Source organism: Centroberyx gerrardi, chromosome 5 (assembly GCF_048128805.1).
Source record: "Centroberyx gerrardi isolate f3 chromosome 5, fCenGer3.hap1.cur.20231027, whole genome shotgun sequence".
Taxonomy (NCBI): domain Eukaryota; kingdom Metazoa; phylum Chordata; class Actinopteri; order Beryciformes; family Berycidae; genus Centroberyx; species Centroberyx gerrardi.
This window is the reverse complement of record NC_136001.1, coordinates 24,319,330-24,337,583: the sequence shown is the minus strand read 5'-3', so window position 1 is coordinate 24,337,583 and position 18,254 is coordinate 24,319,330. Positions and strand designations below refer to the sequence as shown.

The 18,254-nt window shown below is 39.6% G+C and overlaps 1 protein-coding gene across 1 annotated transcript; it reads left to right on the top strand.

The window, feature by feature from the left end:
- The first annotated feature begins 1,350 nt into the window (after nucleotides 1–1,350).
- Nucleotides 1,351–13,555, top strand: tgm2b (transglutaminase 2b). The gene is made up of 13 exons (XM_071894434.2): nucleotides 1,351–1,454; nucleotides 5,273–5,452; nucleotides 6,735–6,953; nucleotides 7,324–7,442; nucleotides 7,985–8,113; nucleotides 8,314–8,494; nucleotides 8,667–8,802; nucleotides 9,509–9,612; nucleotides 9,712–9,951; nucleotides 10,332–10,607; nucleotides 10,718–10,878; nucleotides 11,588–11,724; nucleotides 12,966–13,555. Exons 1-13 carry the CDS (start codon nucleotides 1,445–1,447, stop codon nucleotides 13,114–13,116), a joined length of 2,043 nt encoding a protein of 680 aa, XP_071750535.2. The 5' UTR covers nucleotides 1,351–1,444; the 3' UTR covers nucleotides 13,117–13,555.
- The last annotated feature ends 4,699 nt before the right edge of the window (nucleotides 13,556–18,254 follow it).

Below are 18,254 nucleotides of genomic sequence, written 5' to 3'. Positions count from 1 at the left end.
TCCATAAATTTTGACTTTGAAATATGTGGACTTTTATAACCCTTTAACAGTCAACCCTGGAAAGAGCTAAGGAAAAAAAGTTTTTTACTTTAAATTCCCATCACTAACATACGGAAGAGGATTAGGGCCATGTGAAAAATGTATATGAGTTCTGAGTTTTCTGTGATTAAAGTCAGAATTCTGAGAGAAAACTCCGAATTCTGGGTTCTGACTTTATTGGTTTAGTCTCAGAATCTTAATCTCAAGACCTTGCATAGGCTATTGCTTCATAATGTTCACTAACTGAATAATGTGAGAGTCAGGACAGAGGCCTGGCTTAGGTTAGCCTTCTGTAAACCTAAATCACTAAATTCTCTTCCTTGATGTAATACCTAGTTCTGCAGCCAAGACTCATGTTTGTGATTAAAACTGTCTGCCCAGTGTGCTTCAGACCATATGGTTGGCTAGTTCCTCTACTCATAATGACATAATGACAATAATGTTACTGTCGTTTTTTGCAGTGATGTAATTGGTAAATGTAGCTTATATTAACACATTTTATTGTAGGGACAGATACTGATCAAGTTTTTATTGATGTGTCAGTCATTATTGCCATAATTATGCACTGAAGAACGATCATCTTGAGGCGAGCCTTTTTTTCACAGGCACCAAAGGAGAAACCTTAGAGACTGAGTGACTTCTCACTTTGAATGCTGCCATTGTTTTGGTTTGTATTTGTACTTCTTATGCACTTGGAACTGTAAATTCCCCCCTCTTCACCTTTCATCACCAGTGTAAATGTTAATAGGGATTTCATTTTGATGCGGCTGTTCTGTATGAAGCTGTATGAAGTGTAGTCTAACAATTAGAATAGCTTGATTAAAATAGGTATATTTATAGTATTCTGTTACATCACCACAAGGCCATCTTGGTAGGAAAATAACAGGTGATTGCTATAAATTAACAGGCGATTATATCAAATAACAGCCACAGCCAATGAGCTGTGTACTGTATGGTAAAGCACCATATTGGTAGGAAATGTGTGACATTAGGGATCTGGATACAGAAGTCCTATTACAGTCTACACTTTTGCAGTGATCACTGGTTGACATGGGTTGGGTCTGCCCATTCACTGGAAAAAAACAGATGATGACTAAAATATTAGTAGTACATCTTCAGGCTACGGTTTTCTTTTCTTGCACCACACTGTCTATCATGAAATAAGGGTCCGCGGGTTCAAAGCGTGCGCGTCTGTGTGTGTGTGTGAGTGTGTGTGCGCGCGCGCGTGCGTACGTCACGCCCACTACCGGTGTCTCTGTATTCGCAGGAATTCTGGTGACGCGCAAGAGGGCTACAAATAAGACCCCGACCGTCGGGATAACAGCACGGAGACACACACTGCCTACTGAGCTGAAAATCCTCTCAAAACACACTTTTGCTTTTGTCAACGAACACAGCTGCAACCATGGCTCAAGGTAGGTTTTACCGCTGTTTCTATTAGTAGCCTCTTGTAAATTGCCTTTGGTTTGTAAATATTAAATGAATGTCTGTTTGCCCTTTATAACAACCAGGTATCCGTTTATAACAGCTTAAGGGCTACACATTGAAATGGGACACATAACTATTGCCATTTGAAGTGACATCAACTTTTTTTTCCACAACTATCCAATTCCCCACAGATGCCAAGCATCAGGCTTTGATATTTTCTTCCCACCATTTCCTAATATGGATGTTTTTTGTTTTTTGGGATATTTGGGAACTGATGTAACTTTGAAGTCACATAGAGCACCTTCAGCGTTTTACTAGCTGATGAAAATACAATCCAGCATTGATTTTGATGGTGTACTATTTTCAGTGCTACAATTGACTGTTAAGCTATCTATTTGCAGCACAGTGTGAAGGAACGGCATCCTTTCAATAAACACCAAGGACAATGTTGCCATTGAACACACTGAAGGCATGATGTCTAAAAATAACAAAGGTGACAATTGTTAAGTTATCACAAACTGCACACATCATCACGCTCTGTGTGGCTGGTTTGATGCTGCAGGAACCATTCAGTCAAGATCTGCAGACCAGTGCATTCTAAAAATGTTTCACCCACATGTTCGAGGTGGAGATGATTGTTGCACTGGGACCTTTACGCTTTTAATAGCAGTTGAGAGCAGCTGGAGCCTCTACCAGTTAACTGCAGCTAACTTTACAGGCACAACATCCTAGAAATAGGTTGCTCAAAGCCCCTTCAACCCATTCAAAACTGTTGCTGAAGACCATGCTTCAATCTTCAAGGTTTGCTATAAATCACCTCTAGAGGTTACAGTTGTTGTTGACCTGTCTGTGCAAGCAAAATGTGTAGAACACCAAAAGTATCAGAGGAGGGATATTAGAAACTAGAATATGCACACAGTTTATAGTTATATTATAGTAATTATATTCAACAGAGAATCTTTGATAACTGGAACTATAGTCTGGTAACAGGGAGATGTCTTGTCTAAATGGCTTGTCTACAATCAAAAAAGGAAAGTGTGCGTTTTCCCATTCAATATACAATTTAAAATTCATAGGCACAGTATATGAGTATTCCTTAACATAGGCCTACTGAAGCAGCTGAAAACCACAAGCAAGTACAAAATATGGAATGTCAGACTGCTTTATCTAAATCCTCTCTCCACCCTGTGAGCAGAAAGTTGTAGGATGCAATGCCTTCATCCTTACACCACTGCAGCATTTGTATTTAGAATAAACAGAGTAATGGGGAATTGGTGTCACCTGTTTGCCATGTGTAGGCGCACATGCACAAAGCGCTCAGTTAGAACTAAACGCCTGTGATTGCTGCAGTATGCAGCTCTGAAGTCAGCACGGATGGAAAAAAACAAGATACCTCATTTTCAGCAGAAAGTGGGGTTTTGTGCCACTGCATTGTTCATTCACAGTGGACGGAAAGAGTAAAAGTTATTTTACTTCAGACGGGAGTCTACATATTTATTTTTCCAGGATTTAAATGGTGTTTACTGTACCCGCTGCTGCCCGCTACACCCCAGCTAGATTTTGTTTTTAGTTTCCTTATTAGGCTTAAATGCTGGCCTCAGTGCTGCTCAGTCTAAGACAGTCCTTCTGTGGTGTTGCTCATGGTTGGTAGACTGCAGGGTATCCACAGAACAACATACTGAGTGAAAAAGGCAGGTTCAAGGAGGAACTGGGCAGACCCACGCAGTTAAATCTCTAGCCATGCTATATTGCTTCATGTTATATAACCCTGCACTGTGTGCCAATAAAATCTATTCAGTTTGGGTTTACACCACATGAATCATTTGTCATGCCACAACTGTTTGACTTCAGACCACACATTCTTGCTCTGCTGTGTGGAAGTGAATGAAAATGTGTTTTCTTAGATATCTACTTATGCAGCCACAATGAAGCACACCACTAACTCAGAATGACAACACTGTGCTGTTGCACCACTAGAGCGTTAACATGGGTTGTTTAGTCTCGGTTACTTAAAGGTTTTGGGTCACAGTCTTCCACATGTTATCAATCTGCTTAATTGTCTACACATTCTGTAAGCCATAGATCACTTTTACTGGGCTGTGTTGCCTCTAGGTGTGTAAGAGCAAACCCCCATCGGCTTTACTGTTACACAAAATGGGGCTCTGCCGTGCTCTTTCCTCCAGAAAGATGAGCTAATGCCCCACTTTCCCAGAAGCTTTTCTTTACAGAGAATGGGCAAAAAAATTGCACAATTTCTTGGACGCAAGTGAGGTATTGCTTTGTCCAGATGGTTCCTCAATTAACTGTAAAATATGATGTGTTATAGATTATGCTTGGCATTGCAATGCTCATTTTTAGTTGACCTTAGCACTGATCAACTGTCAGCTAAATGACTGGATGGTATTAGAAATGCTCACAGCAAAAGCCTAATATTTTTCCAAACCAATAAAAGTAGTCTCTGTAAAAGTTTGGCCAAATAGCTTAAACAACAATCCTATTGAACAGCTGTCCCAAAAGACATAGCTTTGTCATCTTTAAGGCATTTGCTCCAATTAGTTACACTGACATGTCTGCAAGTAGGAACTGTGCTAAGGTCAAGATCAGTAAAAGATCTGAGCCATGAGGAATGTTAAAGTATGATCCCCTCTGGACGTCATGTAAAACAGCAGGAAGCACTTGCAGCTTAGTCTTTGTTTATTCAAGCCTAACCCTATAGCCTTGACATTACCACCTCACGCTTGTTTCCAGGGCTTTCCTTAACACCAAGGCTTAATGTATAGGGAGATATTAACCTCCTGACAAGTCAAGGAGTAGCCCAGCCAGTAGTGAGGCAGCAAGAGGACTTGAACTCTTCCTACAAACAGGAAATCAGAGGGTGGGATTCTCTTAGTCACGTCGCACCCTGGAGAGAAGGCGGGGCTCTGTGTTTACACACTTAATAGGGAGCGACTGAAGGCAAACTAATTCAGCCTGTCTGTGTTTACCTCTTGTTAAATCCCTTCAGAAAGCCCTGCAAAACAAAAATATCTTACTGTAAATGAGCAAGTGTCCTGCTCGAAGCTGATCTGATAGACGCCTACATTTTGAGGTCCACAGAATTTGTAAAGGCTTTGAAGATCATAAAATGATCACTCAGGGACTGGAAAATACATTCATTATAGAAGTGAATTTGTTATACCAGCAAAGAAAGCAATTAGCTTCTAGTAGGCTAAAGATAAGCCCCATGCGGAACCGCAAAATGTCTGGCAAGAAATGCAGACTATAGGTAACCACAGTTTTCTGGAGAATTCACCACAGTTATGCCATAAAAAGTTATTTGTCATTGGACAAATAACTTTACAACCTTGGAAATTCATTTAAATACTCCTTATCCTATACCCACCTCTAAGTTTTACTCCTTGCTCGTTATGAAGACTTTGTTGCGGTATTTAAGTGCACAATTAAACATATGCATTATCCTCCTGTAAAACAGGCAGTAAGGATTATAGACCAAGACATGACTGGAGTGCTAAAAACAGGAGTAAATATTTTACAACTTTTGAAATAATTATACTGAATGACTTCAATTGCTATGCTGACATGGTGAACTAATTCTTCAGCATTGATCCAACAATTCTAGATAATTGTAAGAATTTTCTCACAAAATCAAAATCCACCCATTTAAAAATACTCTGTAACACTTTGTGTATAGCAGGTCATGTAAGTCCTTGGTTCACAAGATGAAAAAAACACTTTAACAGGGTTGATCCTCTTCTGTATATTAAAAATAGATTCTTTATTTCTTTCTGTCCTCTCTCCTTCTAAGCATTGGACATTGCTCGCTGGGACCTGGAGTGTGAGTTCAATAACACAGACCATCGTACCGATCTCAATGGTGTGAATCGTCTCATCGTGAGGAGAGGCCAGCCGTTCACAGTCAACCTGCAGCTGCGCTCAGGAGAGTATCAACCAGGAGCCAGCTCTCTTGCCTGCATCGTAGAAACAGGTACAGCACTGGGTTGTTACCTCCGTTTCTCCATCAGAAATTGTTTTATTATATGTATCTAGGGTTTATTAGAAGTCGTCTCATAATACATTTCTTATAAAAACCTTTGTCTTTTACAGGTGTATGCGTGTAGACACTTTCAAATATTAGAGTTTCTGTAAGATGCTTTCAAATATTTGAGTTTGTGTTCAAACTCTCAATAAAAATTGAAAAATGTGTGGCATACAGTAACGGTTCATGAGGAGAGGAAGAGGGAAAAAGCATTGTAATTGTGTCCTGTCATTCAGGATGTCAGGGGAACAATGGAAACACCTACTGTAATTGTGTGTTTCTATTGGCGCTAGGCCATGTTTATTTTCCCTAGTGCCTAGTGCCTTTCAAAGATGATAGAGAATAAAGACCGGTCACGTTGAGGTCTGGCCTTTTTTTTAAGGAAAAGGAAGTCATTTTTACCTACTTATGTTGCCACTGAAACTGCTACTGGCTTTTAAAAGCGAGTGCCCTTACAGTAGCTGTAAGGTCTTATTCTGTTGTTTTTTTCATTGTTATCCACAACTCTTCCTTCTTTGCTCTGTGGGTGTTAATTGACGTCTCTGTTATTGTTGGGAGCCTCAGATATTCACTTCAGGGCCTTTGAAAAAACCCTGGAACAACATGAAAAACTATCTGTCTCTTCTCCTCAGTTAACATTTGGACGAACTTGTATGATAACACAACTGTTGCTTGACTTCAAATCCAACTGTTTAACAGGAAGTGTGGCCGCCAACGGGAAAGCATGTGCGCTATCAGAGATAACAGTATCAACATTAAAGTATTTTTTTATAGATTGGCCTAGGACCCTTAGTACTATCCAAGTGAGAAGCAGATGAGGAAACAGCCTACCCATGGTTTGGTTGGTTGCACTGTGTGGAAGACTTGAAGGGCTTGACTCTTTGGACCGATGCCTGGAGTGAACATAGGGGAACTTGAGTTCATGGTATTTGCCAGAACTCAAATCTGAACTGAGGCCACTAAGGGAGACTTGAGTTCCAATCGCCTTTGGTCATAATTATGTGCCATTATACAGTTTTGCTGTCCATGCATGAGAAGAGATTCCAGAGATGTTTGAACTAAATGAAGGGGGGGGGGGGGGGTTTGGGAATACTGTGGGAATGTATCATCTAACTTTCCATTTCCCATTTAATTTTCACTGAAAGACACAAATACATCATTGAAGTCTCTTGGCTTCTTCCCAAGTGCAGTCTCAGTGTTCTAACCATATTGACTGCTACATGTACTGTAGGTCCTCATCCCTCTGACCAGTATGGCACCAGGGCCTCCTTTGATCTGTCTGCCAACATTGACACTTCTTGCTGGAGCGCAGCCGTCAGCAGTCCCCCCGGGAACACGGTGGCCCTGTCCATCTGCTCTCCCCCAGATGCGCCTATAGGCCGCTACACCCTGACTCTGGGGCGATCGGGCCGGTTCGAGTTTATCCTGCTCTTTAACCCTTGGTGTCCAGGTGGGTAAACACACCATATGTCAAGCTGTCAGGCTGTGGATCTTGTGTAGCAACCTTAGGCTATGGAATGCTTGGATGGTTAGGTTTCATACCAAAGTCGAGATCTTGAGAAATAGGAGTAGGGGTGTCGTATCAGCAGCAGTGGTGAGTGAGTGGGTGGGTGGAAGGGTATAGATATGCTTCAGTAAAAGTTCATGTTTCACTCAGATGTTATGAATAGACTCCAGGACTTTCAGAACATTATACTGTGAATGAAAATGTATGTGTTTCTTGATAGCATCCAGACAATAAAGACCTATACTGTGCCAGCCTTGTTCCATTTAGGAGGTGTTTCATTATTGTATTGTTTTGTAATGTCTCTTGGCAACAGGGGATGTGGTATATATGGACAATGAGGAGAGTCTGAGGGAGTATGTGTTGTCTCAGGATGGAATCATCTTTCGAGGAAGTTACAAACATCTCATACCTACACCATGGAACTTTGGCCAGGTACCAACACCAACAGTGATGCTATCAGCCTCACTGAATACACACATGTTCCCACATGAGAGCCAGCATTGTGCCACACAATGATAAAGACATGCAGTTTGGACGAAGCTTATTCTGATAAGGGAGAAATGTCCCCTTATCAAGTGATTTATGTTGTGTTACATTATTGCAAACACACAGTATTAATTCAGCAATGGTCAATGAAATTAAGATTGTGGTATTTATATTTCACAGTGGACTGCCAGGTTCTGATAAAGTGACAGAGGTGTTCACATCTCCAACCAGAATGCCTTTTCTTTGATATGTGATACAGTCTGATTAGCCTGTCATTACTGGTGCATTAGTAGCTACTGATCATGCACAACATTACAGAAGGCCAAATTAGTTGTGTGTTTGCACCTGTTGTTTGCAGAGAGGAATTTCAAAAAATAAACGTTTGATCTTTTGCTTAATCTAATCTTTTTTCCACCTCTTTGTGTTAACACTTACTAACACATCATAAGTAAATGTTGTCTGCCGTTTTTTGTGGTTTTGTCTTCCAGTTTGAAACTGGAATCCTGGATGCCTGTCTGAGGATCCTGGATATGAATCCTAAATATCGGCGTAATCCCGGTAAAGACTGCTCAGGAAGAAGGAATCCAATCTATGTGTCCAGAGTGCTGAGTGCCATGGTATGGTCACACTGATTTTATACATTTCCATGCACCGTTCTATATGGAAGAGACACTTGTAGTTGTAGGCTACTACTTCAAACATTTTTTATTTTTTTATTTGCATAAATACAATTTTTAGTTTTAAATGGCAACTTCAAACTGAATGTCAAAATCTTGGATTGCACCTGTGAGATAGATAGATCCTGTTTACCTTTTAGGTGAATTGCAATGACGACGACAACGGGGTGTTGTATGGAAGATGGACAAATGACTATGATGGAGGTGTGAGCCCCATGTCCTGGAAGGGCAGTGTGGAGATCCTGCAGAACTGGGACACTAATGCCTGTAAACCTGTACGTTACGGACAGTGCTGGGTGTTTGCTGCAGTGGCCTGCTCAGGTAACACAGAACAGAATGGAAATTGGTAGCTTGTCACGACAAAACACACTTGGTTTGTCTCTAACAGGCACAACGCAACACCAAATATTTTAACAGAAAGTTGAGAGATAGGTTTTGTTCCTCCAGCGAGTGCCTCAATGATCATGTAAATTGTTTTTTTCTGCCCCGTTAGTTTCCAGAGCCCTTGGCATCCCCTGCCGAGTCGTCACCAACTATCTGTCAGCCCACGACACCAACAGCAACCTGGTGATTGAGCGGTACATCGATCAGGATGGACAGCCCATGCAGGGATCCAGAGAGATGATCTGGTTAGAACTCTTATGTAACACTTATGTAATCCGACAGGAGAAGACAGGGGGAGTAGTAACAGAATACATTAGGTACTCTAAATACAAAAAACAATAGAACTGTATTCTGTTACATTACCTAAAAAATAATATATTCTGACTATAGATATTTCTGAAAAATTTGAGGATTACTTACTTGGAATAGTTTAAAGTGAAAGCAAGAAAGGAGGCCATTTAAAAAGTGGCAGCTGTTTTACGTGTGTTTTTATGCAAACCCGAAATGCATTTCCTGAACTTTGTAATTTTTCACTTTTTCTTATCTGTACTCTTTATACCTCAAATATGGTAAAGTGATCTGAAAGTAAATTAAAGTAATCTGAATACATTACTTAGGGATTAGATATATAAGAGAGTATATTTAATCAGATATACCAGGATTACATTACTGATTACAATTTGATGAGGCAACTAGGAACTGTAATGGAATATATTTTTAAAGTAATTCACCTAACCCTAGTAGTTTAGATTTACACAACTAGTCTTGTAGAGGTGCAAGTATTACTCAGCTGCAATAAATCAGTGTACTGCAGTTTTGGTAATATGGTAATAATGCTCAGAGAAAATCCAGTTTTGCTGCCAAATAGCAAATTGGGAAGAGTTAAGCTTCATCACAGCACCAGATCAGAGATGCATGAATTCATTCAGCTGATGGTGCGTGTGTCTGCAGGAACTATCACTGCTGGGTGGAGAGCTGGATGACCAGGCCTGACCTCAAATCAGATTTCAATGGCTGGCAGGCCAGTGACCCCACTCCTCAGGAGAAAAGTGAAGGTAACTAACAGTGTATACCAATGAAACCTTTTTGATTGAGGGAGGTCTTGACCAAGGAGGATCCAACATCTTTGTTTTTGCATCTCACCCTTCGCTCAGGAGTGTACTGCTGCGGCCCCATCCCTGTCAGGGCCATCAAGGAGGGAGAGCTCATGTTCAAGTATGATGCCCCGTTCGTCTTTGCCGAGGTCAATGCTGACATCATCACCTTCATGAGGAATAAAGACGGCAGCACAGGAAGAGTCACCACCTCCACACTGGTCGGCCAGAAGATCAGCACAAAGAGTGTTGGCAAGGACACCAGAGAGGACATCACTCATCTGTACAAGTACCGTGAAGGTAGAGAGCACCGCTGCAGTAGACAAACTTTAACAGCTCAGTCAAAAACAGGAATATGATGCAAACCAAACCACAGTTTGAAACTCAGGGACATCAACAGGCTCAGACCATTCATTCCTTTTTGAGGATCAAGCTGAGAAAGGCAAAGAAAGGAGGTTGAATAAGACACAGAACAGAATAATGTTGAATCAACATTATAAATGTTGATTCAAGTTGTTCTGTACAAATTGCTTGTTTGGGATGACAAAGCCTGAAGTTGTCAAATTTGACATTTCTGTTGTTTAGTATTCTCCTATTTAAGCTCTCTAATAGTTCCATTCTAATTTATGATAACAAAATGTTTGCCTTAATAAGTGATTCAGTATCATCCTTATTACCAGGCTCTGATGAAGAAAGGGAGACTTTCAAGAAGGCCAACCACCAAAACAAGCTGCTGCAGCAGCAGGAGAACCAAGGCCTGCACCTCACTATCAAGGTTACATCAGACATGAGGAAGGGCTGCGACTTTGATGTGTTTGCTGTGGTTACTAACAACACGCCCATTGAGAAGAAGTGCCGCCTGGTGTTTGGGTCCACATCCGTGTCCTACAATGGAATACTGGGAGAGAATTGCGGCTTTAAAGACCTGCTCAACGTTGAACTCCAACCAGGAGCAGGTGAGCTCAGGCCAAGTCACCATGTGTTATTCGCATAAGCAAGCTTTATACACTTGGCTTTTCAGTGTGAGTGTTTTATCGAATTCCTAATACTTTATGTGTTCTTCCAGAGAGGCGGGTTCCACTAAGGATGAACTACTCCAAGTATGGTGGTGCACTGACTGAGGACAACCTGATCCGCCTGGCAGCTCTGCTGGTCGACTACGCCACCAGAGACGCCACACTGGCAGTGAGAAACATCGTACTGGAGAACCCTGAGATCAAAGTCAGAGTGAGTACAATGACCTGCAATGTCACATGGAGATGTAACAAGGCAAGAAGACAATCTCTAAGACCCAGTCTGACCATCTTGTAATTCTAGGAAAAGAAGACGGGTCATTAATGGCCATTAATGATGGCAAACAATTACGTATATAATGATATGATGTCCAGTTTAATAATGATATAGGCCTATGCAAAGTTAAAGTTGAAGTTGAGATTGGAAGTTTTAATCAGCCAGATAGCGGAAACCTTAATGCCAACAAAAACAAGCCTTCAAAATGGATTAGAAATGTTGAAAGTGAAAAAATAAGGTTAGTGGACCACTAAAGCCATGCCAGGGAACAGGTTTTTCTTCCAGTCTGGTGCTGATCTGAAAAGCTCCTCCATGGGCCATTTCCAGTGAGATACTTTTTACATTATGGAGTGATGGAATCTGATGGCTCTAAGAAGTAAACATTTGAAGAAAAGCGCTACTGTACTGCTACTGTGGCCTACAGTTATCTGATTCAGTCTGATACTGTAGATCTTCAAAAGAATGTCATATACTGACATTCTTTTGAAGATCTACAGTATCACACGAAACAGCAAGGCATGCTTCTATGAAACCCAATACCACTGGCTTTCATAAGGCATCAAAAGAGTTAGGCCTAAGCCAAAGAGTGTTGTACTTACTGTAAGGCTTGTGCCAGCTAACATCTAGACATGGCTGTGTTCTGCAGATCCTCGGTGAACCAAAGGAGAATCGAAAGCTGGCTGCAGAGATCACCCTCCAGAACCCTCTGCCAGACCCGCTGGAGAACTGCTGCTTCAGCATCGAGGGGGCCAACCTCACTGGGGGACACGTACTCACTGAGAGGTGAGATGATGCTTAATTACCCAACTAGAAACCAGCTTTCAATCCATCCTTCACTCAGATTTACACACAGAGCACCAACACACACTCACAGAGAGCACCAACTGCCCAATCATAAATCAGACTAACCGCTATAACCTCAGACAATTTCAACATTCTTCTCTATAGACTGACATGTTTTGCACTTGGACCAAACAGACATGTGTTTCTGTTTCTGATATGTGTTTCTGCTATGTGTTTCTGCAAAGCAAGTAATTGTGAACAGAGCAAATATGCTGGCAAACCTTTGGCAAACATGAGGGAGAATGACATTCCTACCTACCTATCTAGCTATCTACCCATCCATTCATTAATTCATTTAAACAGTTTTGTTTAAGATAAAGCCTGAGGAAACTGTCAAAATACTTGATAGGACCTGGAGCAACGGGAGCTATCTCACCAAGCCAACTCACTAAATCTGTCTGACATTGACAATATATTGGCTGAGCTGTCGAAATGAATCCAAACGGGAAAAGAAAATTAGGCTTCTTTACAATCATTAATTTTGTGCAAAGGAAATGTCTCATCCCCTTTTGATCTCCAAGCTCTGAGATGTGCATGATATTGGTTTAAGATTTGTTGCACAAATGATGCAGCACCAGATGTCTGGCTGGACATATTGTTATTCAACCAGGCTAAGAGTCTACTGGCAAAGCAATACACAGGGGTTCAGAGGAGTATGAGGTGGATGAATAACTAGTGAGGTGGCTTGTTATTGCTGAAACGAATAGTTGTCCTTCCTCTGCATGACCCAATAAAAGAGATTTTTTGGTGTCAATTCAATAACGGTGGCCAGTGAGGAAATACTTTGTCTCCTTCAGTGAGTAAAGTTGTGAGCAGCCAATCCATGGCTAGATAAAAACACAGCTTTACATTTCTGACTGCATGAATGATGATGAGATGATGAACAAATGCAGCTTTCATTTGACAGTCAGCATATATTTTCACAGTCAGTAATACTAGTGTTTGGCCAAAGCTACATCAAAAAGGAGTGAAATTGTCATTAAAACTTCTTTCTTTCTTGCCTTCACTCTGCTGCTGAACAGTTCAAACACTGCAGCTCCATCTCCATCATCTCCATAAATAGTCATAACTGTCATGTAACCCCAATTAAGCAGTAATCAATAGCATAAATATTTATGCAGAGTGTGATCAAGTGCTCATGGTGTGTGTCACTAATGTGATATTTAAATATTTACCCTTAGGCTGGGCTCAGCAGTGAAACCTGGGGAAGATGCCAAGGTGAAAATCTACTTCACACCCACCCACTCTGGGCTCCGAAAACTGGTGGTCGACTTCGACAGCAACAAGCTGTGTCACGTCAAGGGCTACAGAAATGTCATTATTGGCAAATAGAGCGTCCCAACCCTTACCTTTACCCTCCAATAGATAGCAGGAGGATGCAGCCTCTATTTTACAAATTGTGCAAACAGATCTTTATTTGAAATTGTTTATAACTGTTAAGTCATCTTCAGATTAGTAAATGCACCAACTTTTGGGATATCTTTTTGCACAGTATTTCGATATATAAAAATGCTTTGCTGTTCACTGTTTATTGCTGATTGGGATACCTGAACATGTTTTTATTATCAGAGCCACAAGTATTTTAATGTGACCTGAGCAACTGGTAAACTTTGTGCTCATAAAAGCTAACCAAACCTATGCATGCAGAACTTTTAAATGGAACATGTGACATGGATTCTTCTCAAAGTCTGAAGTGATGAATAGTATTTTAAGTACCATGTACTATTTTTATACTTTGTAAGTGCTAAAATTAAAAGAGCTTTTACCCATGTTAGTAGTGTTTGTGTGATCTAGTTAACAAATGGAAAAATATATATATATTTGCATGAGATCATGTTGAAATTTTGGAGCTTTCAAAAATCTAAATTAATTAGGTTAACAATTTTCAAAGAGTAAAGGAAAGAATAATTTCTATTTTTTGACACAGACTGTCGATGATTTAAATAACATCCTTGATAGGAACTGATGAACCTGTCACTTGAGATGAGACAAAGCACATGTAGTGTAGCTGCAATGATCCTTAATGAAACCAGGGCATCATTGTTTGATTGCACGGGAGGATGAGCTGCAGGGTGGAGGAAGCACATATACACATTAACAGCAAAAGGCTATAAAAAATGTATGTGGTGGAGACTGACTTGATAACTCTGCTGATCCATATGCCTTCCCAAGCTTGAAGCTTTGAGGATGAGGATTACCATTGCCCCCCCATTTCTAACCTCTTCTAAGAAGTTTCCTCTAGAAAAACTACAGCAATTAAATATCGACATTCCCTGGAAGAAAATGCACTAGATCCAATAGAGTTAATACAATATACCATGCAAAGTAATTTCTTACTATTCGCTGCCTTGGCACTGAACATTTAATGTACTGCAATTTTCCTAATGATATTGCCATTGTAAGAGTAATTGAACTGTCAGATGCAGAAGTATTTGTTATTCAGCTAAGCTTTTGGTCAATGGACCTTTATCAGAGTAAGGAATAATTGAACACCATTTGGCAAAATGAGGTTGTTAAATATCATAAAACTAAGCCCAACTAATGCATATAGATGAATGTTAAGACCTTTTCTTTGTTGTTTTCTCACCTGCCTTTTTTGGATGAACTATGATTAAAGGTCAGTAGTGAGCTACTTAACGCTGAGTCAGCATAGTTGCACATCCTGTAAGTTGCACATCCTGTAAGTTGCACATCCTGTAAGTTGCATACTTAAGCAGAACACTCTATGCTGTAGCCTGTGTTAACTATTTACTTTAAATCTGGTTAATAATGGCTGAAGAAGAGCTTCATCACAGCTCACATTCAAGAATTCTGATAGCATGGATTCAAGCTTCATGCCAGCTTTCATACAGTGTTCATATGTGCAGCTGTCATGTCACTGGTGGCATAGTGGTGAAATAGCATAAAAATCAACATAAAATTTCAAACATTTCTAAACTAAAACAAGCCTTGGGGGTGAAGTGTGATGAAGTTGTATTTGAGACATTGTATGGTAATATTATATGCACCATCTCTCAGTATTATTGACCTTTCCAAGTGCTTCTTGTTCTCTTGACTTGTACTGGTCAAACTAAACCACAACTAATTAGCTGAATGCCGCCTAATGTCACAAGAAAATGTACTGCCCTTGCAGTGCAGTATAAATTTATAAAACACTGAACCTAAGATAGAATATATTAAGCCTCTCTGTATCGATATCTATATCCTTTGCTATTAAATATATATATATATCTTACCTCTGTCTTCAAATAGACATAGAACACCCAGCTCCTGTATCTCAATATAAACACGGAGCATTTATATGCACACAAGCTCTGGGTCCATAATCTTCAAATTTATAACATGTCGCTTTTTATAAATAAATTTGAATTGACTTCATTGCTTTATCACGAATGGCATGTATTACATGTAAACGATAACATAGGCCTGTGATAGTTGACATTAGGCTTGAATTTGTTCCATGTGCAGTGAAGACATGAAGACATTATTAACCAGGTTTCAGATGCATCTCTCAGTCCATACTGTTGGACAAACACATGCAGTATTTCGAGGGCTTGGAGCCCTCGAAATACTGCATGTGCGATTCAAGTGCAATGTCCTCCAAGTGCGATTTTGGGCGAATATGAGTATTATATATCAATTGAAAGGTCTCAGTGAGATCTTTTCAGTGCCAAAAGGACACAACTGAAATCATGACCCATAAGTTTTAATTTAAAAAAAAAATTGAAAGCCATAACAGTAAAAATAGGGTTTTGTTTGCTGCCAAAAGGGCGTAACTGCACTTACGCCCTTTTGACACCAAGCAAAACCTCACTTTTGACACTGAACAAGCATTGTGGGTAGAGGATTCTAACAGCACTTAGGTCAGCTCAAAATGCATGCTGACGTAAGTAATGCTAGCATGGCAGCATGATCACATCATTTTTAGTATCCTATTCATATCCTAATTTATATTCTAGGTCAATATTAGATGAATGTAAATATGTTAATATTCCCATGAAATACTTAGGCCTATAGATTCAAAATGTTATTTTGTAATGTTAGGAGTGTGAACTGGTCAAGATGAGCTCTGGTAGTAAGACTGCTGGTAGCTGAAGTTATCCCTCAGTGTTATGAGGAGTTTTACAGGTCTTTGAATGTGTCCTGGGACACATCAATAAGTGATGTGTCCTGGGACACATACAAAAATGTATTATACTAGCAAAAGAAAAAAAAGTAGTAGTTTAGAATCAAAAGTAGTTTCTTATGTCTATAGAGGTTTATTAAAAAGGTTTATTAAAAGTTTTTAACAGAAAAAATGTATCAATCAATTTGATATGTTCCATGTAGCCTACAATTAAAGGCCTTGGTGAAAGTTGCTGAGCATTACTTCAAGATAAAGATATTCATTCTGATCTTGTTTTATATTTCAGTGTTGATTGAAGTGTAATTGCTAGATTTGTATTAAAATTAATATTAATAAGCCCATATTCTGCATGGCTGTATTGGGACAATGTTTGTGCCAAAAAGGCGTATTTCACTCTTTTGCCATTTTTAAAAAAGTTAACAAATATAATTCAACTTAAACTGTAGCAGTATTGTTTTTATAGTAATCTGATAACACAAAAAGTTAGTTAGTTACTTAGTGGTAACGGCAGCTGATCCAAGTTTGATCAAAATTTGTTTTGGCTCTCCTGTAAAATCTACTATAACGCACTTACGCCCCTTAGGCTCCAAGCCCTCGATTTCTGGTTTGGACATATGGTCCTTCCTTGACAATGTTTTTAAAGGAGACTGCAGTGCTTAGAGAGGGAAGTTTATATGTTGTATTTTATTTGTTATTGGCTGAATAGTAGGAGTATAAAAGTAGTTTATATGTGTGTGCATGGTCACAAGCCTTGGTGCATTTGTGTGTGATTGTTCTTCAGGTTTGAGGAAGAGCTGCTCTCTACTGGTCACAGGCAGCAAGTGCAATATAACAAACTGAAGGCTGGAGCTAGAGAGCATTGCTTGTACTGAACAGTAGCTGGCAGCAACACACAACTGTGCAGCAGCAAGCACCGGTTAGCAGAAGGTATAATGGAGTGAAAGGAACATTATGCATGTGTACAGTGTATTGTGGGATTGTATTGTGCATGTCAATACTGTAGATGTTCAGAATGATAATTGCTGTATCTCCCCTTTTATTATTCAATAGTAGATAAAAGATAATTTCCACTTTGATCGCCTCATGGCAGATGGGCAGAAAATGGCTCTCATCCTCCCATCTACAATATGCATTATTACCTTGAATACCATAACAAGTAGATATATCATAGAGATCAAATGAACAGTCACCAAAAGAGCCGCAAATGAATTAGTCTGTGTGCTGAAAATGGTTCCCCCTCCACTCTCTCTAACCTTTGTTCTGCTTTCCACCTACAAGAATACAGTATATTAGAGGTAAAAGGACCCTTGTGTCAGATATGAGAAGTAGTTCAAACAAAGAGCATTGGGCTATTATGTTACATATTAACACCGTTACCTTATCACAGTTTCCCTGCGTCTAAATGTGATTCAGTGGTAACATGAATGCGCTGACAAAATGCTTACTATTCAGTGCAAGCTCACTGTTTTGCTGAGTGTTTTGTATACTGAAAGCTGAAATATGTAGCAATGACATTCCCATCCCCAACACACACACATGCACTGTGAGCCTCCAATATGAGTTAATCCCAATACTTTTAAGGTGGAAAAACACCTTAAGATATTTGAGTTTTTAAGTGAATAATCACAGCAAACTCTGTGCTAGATTGAGACATCAACTCTGTGGCTCCTTTGTGCATTTCTCTTTGTTTCATATCTTTCTTCAGCTGTCAACAACAATCAGCTTGCAACCCTTTACATGTCTGTAACTTCATTTAATCATAAACGCATTACAGACCAGGACAAAATAGCAAAATCACAGCAAAAAAGACCAAAGACATTATTTCTCTCTGTTAAAATGAATGTATTTAACAGAATAAATATCAAACAGCAGCACTTAGAACAAACACAGTCAAGAAGAGAAACGTGATACAGAGATGAAAAACTTGACAGTCTTCCATGTAAAAATGTAGACAAAAAGTTATACTGTAGTTGAGAAAACGATGACAAAAGTTTGGAGAGATTAACATACTTGTGTTTCTTGAATCATTTGGTTAAGTAGCACAGAATAAACTGTATTTTAGTGATAACAATAAAAGTGTACAGCGTCAGTGAATATACACAGGAATATACAAATCATCTTGACATGATGAAGGCATACATTTGTATTCCGACAAACATTCTAGTCGTGGTTTAGAAAGCTACACCTTTAAAATACAGATAGTTTTCTTTCAAAATGTTCAAACAAAGTTTACATAAACGATAAAATCACTTGTGAAAAAGTTGTTTAGATAAATGAAAAAGTGTCATTCATTCTTCATTCCTTAGAAAGCATTTACATTGAAATACTGCAGCTTTTGGCATAT